Here is a 12,662-nt window from a genome sequence, read left to right as displayed (position 1 = left end):
TTTACTGTTTTCAGAATATATCATATACCATTACCAGAAATATAAGTTAATTTAAACTGTTAGCATGTGCACATTATATGTTTGTCATTCCTTTTAATAATGTCACTGTCAACAAGATATGCGTGTGCCTGACGGGCATTTAACAAAAGTTTGCCGCCTTGAAACTTTCCATTTCGGCCTTTATTATCGTCTAGTTCTCGGAATTATGCTAGAGCCTTTGTAAATGAATACATAATAATTCGCCTGTTAATCCGTCGACCCTGGTTCGATTCCCCAAACCGGCTAGATATCGTTGTTGTTTTTTGAAAGGTTTATCTTAGATCAGTAATTGCTATCTTTTTAATTAAATTGATCTGCCAAACATCATTGACACTGAAGACAAATGTTAATTCCATGTAATTATATGATTAGAATAATGCATTAAAAATTAAGATATGTTTATAATTAGGTGTGCCGCCCCCATTTAGAAATTCCTGGATCCGCCACTGGTAATGATGAGTATTCGGTGCGCAAGAGGTGGGGGTAGAACACGAGGAGTATTCGGTTCGCTAGGGGACGGGTAGGATATGAGGAATATTCCGTGCACGGTGGGGGGGGGGGGGGGGAGAACATGAGGCGTATTTGGTGTGCAAGGGGGACGGGTAGTAAATGAGGAGTATTCGTGGTGCAAGGGGGACGGGTAGGAAATGAGGAGTATTCGGTGTGCAAGGGGGGAGGGTGGAAAATGAGGAGTATTCGGTGTGCAAGGGGGGAGGGTGGAAAATGAGGAGTATTCGGTGTGCAAGGGGGGAGGGGGGAAATGAAGAGTATTCGTGGTGCAAGGGGGGAGGGTGGAAAATGAGGAGTATTCGGTGTGCAAGGGGGGGGGGGGGGTAGAAAATGAGGAGTATTCATGGTGCAAGGGGGACGGGTAGGAAATAAGGAGTATTCGGTGTGCAAGGGGGAAGGGTGGAAAATGAGGAGCATTCGGTGTGCATTAGGAATGATAGTCTACGTCATCGGCCATATAAACTTCACGCAAGGGGTGGGGGGACAGTCACGAGGGGAAAAGGAAATAAGCTTAAGTGACACAGAACAGTTGTCAATTTCAGTATAAGATCGTCTTTTATTTATTTGTGAAAATAAAATGGATTATACACTGAAATCAAAATATATCCTCTTTTACTAGACCTGATCTGCGCGATGATGGATGATGTCTGACCACCCTGAAGAATACATGTGTGTGTTCGGAGGACTGGACAGGTAAGAATGGCTTCCATCTGCTAGGCGTGAGGTGATGAAAGGTAGGAACATTCCGCTAAAGAGATCCATCGATAGCTGTAGAATATCAAAAGTATGTGAACAGAAGTGTTGATCTGATTTAAACTGGCCATTTACAACAATTATAACTGCAACAATTTCAGCGCGGCATTCTAGCTTTATCATTATTCTTGCATACTAGACATGTGTGTCCATATCTTTACCGGGCCAGTAGATCTCTGTCGTCCCCATTTCAGAATATTAAATAATAAAATGGATATTTATACGGGAAAAGAGAGTGTTTAAGAAGGGCAAATTCAAAAGAAGATTAAAAAAACAAAACAATTTCAACAAGAAAAAATCAAAACTTCAAAATGTTACAGCGCGACATGACTTTACACCCAACTGTTCACGCGCTATTTGGGGCAAGGTATAAAATGCAGCATTTACAACACCATTCGTTCTATAAATCATACCGCTGAAAAGAAACATTTACCTGTAAGCGGATGTTTGACTCTCGGGCAAACCTCGTTACCGACATGCAATCTGGTTCGGAAATTCCATCATTCGGCATGTGCACGTGAAAGGTTATAATAAGACCCCAAAGGACCAAACATACTTATTTCACCAATCAGTCTTCAAGCGATGTGACAAGGTAAAAAATGCTCTTAATATAAACAAATAAACGGTCACTTTGTAGTCAGAACTTTTGTTTAAAACAAATGAAGCCTTTACCGAGGTTTTGTATTTTTAAAACCGTATAGTTATGTCACACACTGTGTGTTTAAAACAAGGCAGACTAGTGGGCTCAGTAATTTTATTATTAAGAAACATTTTAGAACATGCAAATAACCAAACAATAAGAGGAAAACTTTAAATAGAGGGCTCAATAACTGTACCCGAACCACCACACACACAATTAATAAGTTGAAAATGAATTCCATTTAAGTGCACTATGGCATTATTATAAAGATTCTTAACTACGCAATATACTTGCAGCGTAGTAAAATGAAAATATTTCGGACAATGTTAACCGTCCATATATATCCAAGGTTGTTTTCGAAGGAAAATTGCCAAGATTGTCCAAATGGCCACCTGGTTTTAACTTTAATGGTCATTCGGATGTTAAAAAGCACTGACGGATTTCTATAAAAGATTATTTATGAAAAACGTGCATCCAAACAAGAAACACATCATATATTTGTTAGTTTATTACACAATGAAATCTAGTATTATTTTTCCTGCATGTCCAGGTTATTCTAACGTATAAAACAAAATTAAAACTGTAAAAAAAGACATTCTTAGACAGAAACAAACTGAACTTTATGGATTTGATGAACGGTACTGTGGTTCTTGTTATATTGTTGTAATATATATATATATATATATATGTTATCGTTGATGTTTACATTTCTAACTATATCTAGTATTGATACATCTGTTAGTAAATGCATTTAGTTTCTCATACATATATAATACAATGGTTTTTTTTTTGTTTTTTTTTTGTACTTTACTAAATAAGAGACTCTCCCATTGTTTTAAAATATCACTATGACAATTATATTTCTTTACATTATGCGCTTTAACTTCTTATAAGTATCAACTGTTTAATGTTTATGTTAAAGATTATGAAGGTAAAATGTTATCACCAATATCTATTTATGTTTAAACTGATTTGAGCATCTATATTTGATTGTCTTTAATAATTATGCATCTCAATGTTTTCATGTTGTACATGTATTTGATAGAATAAAAGTATTGACTTGACTTGACTTGCCTTATATTATGCAATAAACAACATGTATGTTTTATCGAGTATTTGTCCTTGATAATGGACCATCCGATTTTCATTAGTACACGACACCAGCAAGTACGTACTTTGCAAGGATATAAATGACTATTGACGTTGTAGTAACAGTCCGTCTATGTCCTACACGTGTTTATATTTACAACACTTGAATCACTAGCTAATTAAAGGGATGATGGAAGACTTCTCCTCTTAAATAGTCCACGAATATAATTGTTATGTATATATTTGAAACAAAAGTAAAGTTCCCAATATCGCACCATTTCAGAAGACATTAACAAAATTGTTCTTATACACCATATACTAATTGGTCAATGAGGAGAAGGCACACGTCAAATATTATATGAGCCCCGAATGTGCGTACCCTTAAACACTTGATCCGCCCTGCTATCTCATCAAGGCCAGCACAAGCCTACATATATATGCATACGAAGAACATAACACACAACAAGGTTGCGTAAGGCAGAACAATCACAGAGAATTTCACCATTTTTGCAATGATGCTTATTATAAATCATCGGAACAAATACATTGGCTAACAGTTGTTAAAATTATGTGGGTACCACCTCAATGATACACTGCAAAATACAGGGACAAGTCCAGTATTCAAACATTTACATATATACCCAATTTCGAGGCACCAGGTAAGGGCCCAAGCGGCATTGAATGATAGACAACAACGTTATAATATCACAAACAGACAACTCACGCATCTCAGTAGACAAACTAAGCTTATATAAACATTTGCTTGTATTTTAGGTATTAAAATGATTATGAATGAAAAAAAGATACTTCAATGATAACTTTTGCTTTATTTCAACGTGTTTTAATTCATCTAGTTCATCAAATCCCGCTCCCATTTTCCTTCCAAGTATATTACACTAACGGGCGAGTGAAGAATCTGTAATTAAAAAATGCCGAATCTGATTATAATACGTAATAGTCATATTAGGAACTCAAATCAGTTATGATATAAAATATTGACTTTTTTCTTCCCACTGCTTCTGATTCAGAAATACCAATTTTCATGGTTCAGAAATTAAAATTCATTAGATTGTTTTTAGAGGTGTATGTTGTTTTATGTTTAAACTTGCTTATATGGGAAAGGTATCCGTAAAAATAGGAAACAACAACAACAACAACAACAACAACAACAACAACAACAACAACAACAACAACAACACACTAAATAATGATAACCACACCTATATGAATTGCAATCATCGGAGTTGCCGAATTCCCATTGATGTGAACATGGGCCCTGCCAGTAGCGTCAACATGGATAGTTTTTCCGGTACACGCGCTATTTACGTAATCGCCGGAAATGACGTCACAATATGTTCCGACAGGCAAGCCAGTGTTTAGCTTTTCATTAAGTATACTGTTGTCAGAAACAATTGCAAAGAACCCTGTAAAGTAGAACGATTATTTATACTAAGGTAGGAAAGTTTGCGAAAACATATTTTAAATCAACACATGTTTAGCATTTACGGGACTTTTTACGGATTTTATGGAAGCAACTCTTTTAAAGCTGCACTCTCACAGATTGAACGTTTTGACAACTTGTTTATTTTTTGTCTTGGAATGAGCCAATTTTGGCGAAAATCCATGGAAACCAGTTATATAAGACTGCTGACAAAATATTAGATCGCAGATTTTAATTTTTAAGTATGCATTTTTCAAACGGAAATATGTAAATCTGCGAACTGATATTTTGTCAGCAATATTTTCTCATTGGTTTGCAGATATTTACGCAAAAAAATACTCTTTCCAAGACAAAAAATAAAAAAGTGATAAAAACGGTATATCTGTGAGAATGCAGCTTTAAAGCCTTTGTTGAAATTTAACATTTTATGAACAAACACAATATAGACACTGTGTGTGATACTTGATTAAACAGCATTTTGATAATTATCAAGCCTATACTCATTCGAAATCTTTAAACGGCGGATAAGAGCATTATTTATATAAAAGTTCATTTGAACCCAAACGTAAATATAAGAACAGGCCGCTTCTTTAATTAAGTACCACTTATAAAAAATATGTATATTATGTATGCATGCTTTTAGGAACAGCAACAATACAGTTTCTTCATAACGTTGTTGTATACCTCTGTTGCCTCTTGAAAATGCCATCTGGTTGGGCGTCGTGCTCTGCCAATTCTGAAGAGGGGACCCATGTACAACATTCCTGAAGTTAACCATCTTGAATATTGGGGTCCATCGATGCTCACATACCTGTGAAAACGAATATTCGGGCGATTGTACTCTTAGAACTTTCTGATCCGTTAGAAATCTTTAAAATGTTCAAGTACAATATACAGGCTTCTAAATCACCACAGAAATAGATACAAGATAACAATTCATAAGATTAAAAATATCTGTCATGCGTTTCCGTTCCGGATAGAAAAATCCGAGCCAAGGACACCTGCGTTGCCAGGCAACGAGGCTTGCTTACGGAAATGAGTCCCAATACATAATCTATGGCAGCTTTATATCTACTTATAAAATTTGAGTTTGACTAAGATAATTGACAATTTTAGGAAAAGTGGCTTTTGAACAAAATGTAATAAAAGCAAATTTGAACCAATTTTCAGTATCAATGGCTTAATCAGCCTTTAGGATTAAAGAGAAAGTTTAAGGCGAAACCTAATGACTGATATATAAAAGGCGAAACCTAATGACTGATATATAAAAGGCGAATCCTAATGACTGATATACAAGGCGAAACCTAATGACTGATATATAAAAGGCGAATCCTAATGACTGATATATAAAAGGCGAATCCTAATGACTGATATACAAGGCGAAACCTAATGACTGATATATAAGGCGAATCCTAATGACTGATATACAAGGCGAAACCTAATGACTGATATATAAAAGGCGAAAACTAATGACTGATATATACAAGGCGAATCCTAATGACTGATATACAAGGCGAAACCTAATGACTGATACATAAGGCGAATCCTAATGACTGATATATAAAAGGCGAATCCTAATGACTGATATACAAGGCGAAACCTAATGACTAATATACAAGGCGAATCCTAATGACTGATATATACAAGGCGAATCCTAATGACTGATATACAAGGCGAAACCTAATGACTGATATATAAGGCGAATCCTAATGACTGATATACAAGGCGAAACCTAATGACTGATATATAAAAGGCGAATCCTAATGACTGATATATAAAAGGCGAATCCTAATGACTGATATACAAGGCGAAACCTAATGACTGATACATAAGGCGAATCCTAATGACTGATATATAAAAGGCGAATCCTAATGACTGATATACAAGGCGAAACCTAATGACTAATATACAAGGCGAAACCTAATGACTGATACATAAGGCGAATCCTAATGACTGATATATAAGGCTAATCCTAATGACTGATACTAGTATATAAAAGGCTAATCCTAATGACTGATATATAAAAGGCTAATCCTAATGACTGATATATAAAAAGCGAATTCTAATGACTGATATATAAAAGGCGAATCCTAATGACTGATATATTAAAGGCGAATCCTTATGACTGATACATAAGGCGAATCCTAATGACTGATATATAAAAGGCGAATCCTAATGACTGATACATAAGGCGAATCCTAATGACTAATATACAAGGCGAAACCTAATGACTGATACATAAGGCGAATCCTAATGACTGATATATAAAAGGCGAATCCTAATGACTGATACATAAGGCGAATCCTAATGACTGACATATAAAAGGCGAATACTTATGACTGATATTTAAGGCGAACCCTAATGACTGATATATAAAAGGCGAATCCTAATGACTGATATATAAAAGGCGAATCCTAATGACTGATATATAAAAGGCGAATCCTAATGACTGATATATAAAAGGCGAATCCTAATGACTGATATATAAAAGGCGAAACCTAATGACTGATTTATAAAAGGCGAATCCTATTGACTGATATATAAAGCAAATCCTAGTTACTGATATATAAGGCGAATCCTAATAACTGATATATAAAAGGCGAAACCTAATGACTGATATATAAAAGGCGAATCCTTATGACTGATATATAAAAGGCGAATCCTATTGACTGATATATAAAGCAAATCCTAGTTACTGATATATAAGGCGAATCCTAATAACTGATATATAAAAGGCGAAACCTAATGACTGATATATAAAAAGCGAAACCTAATGACTGATATATAAAAGGCGAATCCTATTGACTGATACATAAAGCAAATCCTAGTTACTGATATATAAGGCGAATCCTAATAACTGATATATAAAAGGCGAAACCTAATGACTGATATATAAAAGGCGAATCCTTATGACTGATATTAAAGGCGAATCCTAATGAGTGATACGTATATAAAAGGCGAATCCTCATGACTGATATATAAAAGGCGAATCCAAATGACTGATATATAAAAGGCGAATCCTATTGACTGATATATAAAAGTCGAATCCTAATGACTGATATATAAGTGGAATCCTTATGACTGATATATAAGGCGAATCCTAATGAGTGATATACAAGACGAAAGCTAATGACTGATATATAAGGCGAATCTTAATGACTGATATATAAGGCGAATCCTAATGAGTGATATACAAGGCGAAAGCTAATGACTGATATATAAGGCGAATCTTAATGACTGATATATAAGGCGAATCCTTATGAGTGATATACAAGGCGAATCCTAATGACTGATATATAAGGCGAATCTTAATGACTGATATATAAGGCGAATCCTAATGACTGATATATAAAAGGATGTTATGAAAAAGCTACCTACCCAATCCCCGGCACAAGATAAGTCGTCATTTATGACAACATTAGCAGTACTCATGTCCGCATTGTGTGGTGGACCTTGCCAGTTGTTTTTGTCCTCGCCATTTTCAAAGTGTCTACAAGTGTATTCATAAAATGCTCCAATACAGGTTAAAAGAGGACCATTTTGCATAATAATACTATACATGTACAAAAACTGCTGGAACAAGCAGAGTAGCAAACATTGAAACGAAACCTCTGTTTAGAGACACATAATTTAGGTCAAAAACACACTGGAAATAAGAAACACTATGCAACAAAACAATACAACCAGACTGAAATAGTACAGTTCATTCGTCACAATTAGGAATGATGCACCAACCGAGCCATAGATCTTATCTAATAGTATCTACAACACCTTATTGTCGTTTCGTATTCAATCACAAGTCGGTTCAAATATGCACAGTATAATACACCATTTCTCTACCATGGCATTTTGCCTCTAGAAATATCTTGTACGGTATCTCTATATAACGTTGGGATTCCTGGCCAACCCATAATTTGTTTATGTTATTCCGAAGTGTTTTATGACTATATACCCAGCCACATAGAACTAGTAAACTGACCTGCTCCATCTATATCTCGACATTACCCTCGGGACACCATATGGACTCACCTGTTCCACCAATAACTGAATATTACCCTCGGGAAACCATATGGACTCACCTGTTCCACCTATAGCTCGACATTACCGTCTAGACATCGTATTGACTCACCTGTTGTACCTATAAGTCGACATTACCCTCGGGACACCATATGGACTCACCTGTTCCACCTATAGCTCGGCATGACCCTCGGGAAACCAAATGGACTCACTTGTTCCACCAATAACTGGATATTACTCTCGGGAAACCATATGGACTCATCTGTGCCACCTATAGCTCGGCATGACCCTCGGGAAACCAAATGGACTCACCTGTTCCACCAATAACTGGATATTACTCTCGGGAAACCATATGGACTCATCTGTGCCACCTATAGCTCGACATCACCCTCGGGACACCATATGGACTCACCTGTTCCACCAATAACTGGATATTACTCTCGGGAAACCAAATGGACTCACCTGTTCCACCTATAGCTCGACATTACCCTCGGGACACCATATGGATGGGCCAACATCAAACCAGTAGCCAGCACGTACGCCTTCTCATCGAAAAACGAGATTGCCGGGCCTGAGGGAATCAAAGAGCAATGTGTTAAATGAATATGCAGCATTGATGAGTGAGTTCACTTAGAACGTGTACATGTGATGTATTAAAGGTGGTCGTAAATAATTCACTCATCTGTGATTGATATTGGAACAAAATAAAATTAAAACCACGGTCACATATCCATTGATTCGGGATAAGGCACCCCTACGTGCAAGAAGTTTCATAGGATTTTTTCAAAATGTAAGGGCGGTCGCAAGGGCACAATGCTGTGTGGGATATGTGACCGTACTATTAATCAAGGTTAAGAGACCAATATTTCAAGTTTACGCTACATCTTACACACCCTCTATTGATGAAAATATCATGTGGCTACTGTTGGAAACAGGAAATGTTCACATATATATACTTGTAAATTTATACTAGAGCGCTTCATCTTTATTTCTTTTCCTACTCTAATCAAACTAATGTGTGCTAGATAAACAAAGCAATATAACTTCAGTACCTTCGGACCCATTTGTCCTCTGGTTGTCATGGTTGCTGATGAATACCAAGGAATCCTCCGAAGGGAGGTAACTCTCCAATGTCGGGACGAATTGTGACAAATTGAGATTGTCACGCAAAAATATTTCTGCCATGTCCATTCCATACTGAAAGTTTGTCACTCTGCCTGTTTGGACATATTGCTTACTGAACGCTTTCGAAGTTTTAAATTCAATAATCTCTTGGTAAATGAAAGAGCGCTTGCCGGTACCGAAATATTCCGTCTTCAAATCGTTCAGCCTAGAAAATAGCACACTAAGATCACCTGGCCACATATGCTTCGCTGCATCAATACGAAAACCAGCAACGCCAATGTCAATCAGGGTATTCAAATATGATGCAATTTTTCTCCTAACATCATCCGTGCCTAGAGCTAGATCCACTAATCCAAACAGGCTGCAATCTCTCGCTTCCTTCTCGTTGTTATAATCATGAATTACGCCATCGTCTGTACCACAAACATCCTGGCCATTACAGTTAACCTGTGTGTATGGTACAGTGGGATAGCTGCACACATGAGCGTCAAAGGAACTTCCGTCCGTGCCAACACCCGAGAAATTTGCTGTCATATGGTTTATAACGGCGTCAACGTATATCCTGAAATAACGGGAAGCAAAACCCACGAATCATGTTTTTAGTTTTATCATTTTAGCATTGACATTGAATTTTTGCAAAGTTAGTTCTAATCCTATTATAAACTCTGTTAATATTATCACGGCCCTTCTCGGGAAGACTACGAAGAGTTACTACAGACACACAACTACGGTTTTAATTTCTGATTTCTAATCATAACTCGATTTGAAAGGGATATTGTTCAGGCGACGAAATACACTTACCTTACACCAGCATGATTACAAGTTTCAACCATTTCCCTGAATTCTTGTGCATCACCACTCCTTGTGACCAGATTATAGCTGACTGGTTGATATCTGTGTTGTACAATCTATAGGTCTAGACATGTTGTGTGTCAGAGCTGTTGTGTAACTCCAAACTTGTCAATTCAAATCTTAAGAACGTGTTATTTCTAAATTTGATCTTGTACTTAAAATATTGTACATGATCATTCCATTCTTAGTATGGCATTGTTTTATTTGTGATATGATGTATATATGCAAAACAAATAAATTAATCTACCTCTCCCACCAAGGCCTAGTCGCCCAATCGAAAATAAACGTCGTGTTAGTTATCACTGCATTTTCGTTTGGCGGTGAAATCTAGGGATTATATTAAATAACCGCTTTAGAAAGGAATCATATGTCAGCCTGCTCATTTTGTCCTCAATACAGACAAATGATTAACTTGTTTTTGTACAGTACCATACATATCAATGCATTGAGATATATTTTGAACGTTAACACATTCTAACTTATGAATCAGCAGAGCGCAAAGTAGACAAAAGTCAAACTATTTCACCTGTACGCCACAGTAACCTTTAGGTCCAAGGAATCGGTCGCATTCCAATTTTATATCCGTCCACTTCCATTCGAACAAATGAACAATGACGGACCTTCCAGGAGCACAATGCGGATCATTGTAGGGACCACCGAAACCTGATGAAATACAAATATAACCTTGCAAAGAATCATTATGTACTGAGATATATAGAGGGAACATTATAAAAGTCGATTGATCTTTTGTGTTGTATTACTTCGACTGCTTTCGTAAAGTTCATATCGAACAATACCGAATAACATAAAACTTATAAGAGATATTTTTGTGAAAGCAAAGAGAAAAAAGTGCCCGATAAAATTCAACATATCAACCGATTAACATAGTATTACTTTATTTATTTCAGATACAAGTATTTTATCGGTTAAATAACATTCAAATTTGGCCGATATACAAAATTATTAGTATGTCAGTGCACTATCATTGTTTCGAAATAAAAATATATGCAATAAAATGTGTTTTACCTTGTACTATGCAGACTGTTAGAACAGTGATCTGTAATACTGCGTTGATAAAACGCATGTTGGTTCATTCAATTTAGCTTTAAACTTGGCGTAGTGTATTTGGTCTTATCACGTCTCTTGTGTCATATACATAAATGATAAGGTGGTGTCAGTATTTGGAGCAGCGCGTACTTGCCATGTCATCAATGTTATTCAATAAGAAGCCAAAAACTGTCACACGGCTGAAACAATAGAACCTTGGAATGCTCTCAATGATTGGGCCAGTGAGACATTGGCTCGAAACGTTTTAATGTATACTAGGGTCTAGCCCACCCAGTCATAGAATGTTTATTTTCTCAATTTATTCTCATGTATACAAAGTACAATGTAGATACAAAGGTTCACTTCTTAGAACGAATACAACAAACTTGGGGGAGTCCCTGTAGCCGATGCTGCACAATAAATATTCACAGTGTCAGACAGAATTTATAATGTGTACTTATATAAAATTTAATATTAGAAAATACGAGCATCGGCGGCGCTGGGCCAGACCCAGGGATACAATGAGAACAACTGGTGTAGAGAACATCTAGCTGACTTCTACGTTATATGCCTTTGTTTTATATATATGTGTTACGTTAGTGGGTATACAGTAACAATGCTCCACGGGAGGGTTGATCAATACCAAAGGGCAGTAATTTACAGACAAAAATAACAATCTGTTTGCGAATCTAAAGTTTGTGTCACCAACCAATATAATCATTATTGACCGCGTTCACAACCAATGTTCGCTTGTGACAATACATGATTAGGCGACTATAAATTTAGTGCTAGATTTTCATCCCAGCTTGGCCCCTATGATTTCCACCGTCTCGTAAATTGTATTGACTCAAATACAAATGTTGGCTTGTATTTGCATACCTGCCCTATACTGTCAGGGAACGGCGTGTATTTATTATGGTGGCATATAACTGCCGTAAATAACGTGTTAACGTTCGCGAATTGTTTCGTGTTAACCACTTAATCGCAATAATTATCTAGTTAATATTAGCGTCTACACATGTACACATAATACACGTATATAACATTTAATCATTATCATTAATAGCTGGTCTTTATGCATTCCTGTATTAACTTATTTTATTAGTTTACCCTATATCTGTAAAATAGTGAGGCTTTCTAATTTGGCAT

The 12,662-nt window shown here is 36.3% G+C and overlaps 1 protein-coding gene across 1 annotated transcript; it reads right to left on the bottom strand.

Annotated features, from left to right (window-relative positions):
- Window positions 1-3,808: 3,808 nt before the first annotated feature.
- LOC128206407 (pancreatic alpha-amylase-like) lies at window positions 3,809-11,581 on the bottom strand. Its single transcript, XM_052908820.1, has 10 exons — window positions 11,493-11,581; window positions 10,993-11,129; window positions 10,714-10,793; window positions 10,416-10,508; window positions 9,542-10,176; window positions 8,952-9,060; window positions 7,851-7,962; window positions 5,157-5,283; window positions 4,252-4,455; window positions 3,809-3,947 (listed from the first exon to the last, which is right to left on the bottom strand). The coding sequence occupies exons 1-10, from the start codon at window positions 11,548-11,550 to the stop codon at window positions 3,928-3,930; spliced, it is 1,575 nt and encodes a 524-aa protein (XP_052764780.1). The 5' UTR covers window positions 11,551-11,581; the 3' UTR covers window positions 3,809-3,927.
- Window positions 11,582-12,662: the final 1,081 nt, after the last annotated feature.

Source organism: Mya arenaria, chromosome 10, assembly GCF_026914265.1.
Source record: "Mya arenaria isolate MELC-2E11 chromosome 10, ASM2691426v1".
Classification (NCBI taxonomy): Eukaryota; Metazoa; Mollusca; class Bivalvia; order Myida; family Myidae; genus Mya; species Mya arenaria.
This window is presented reverse-complemented; position numbering and strand designations above follow the sequence as displayed.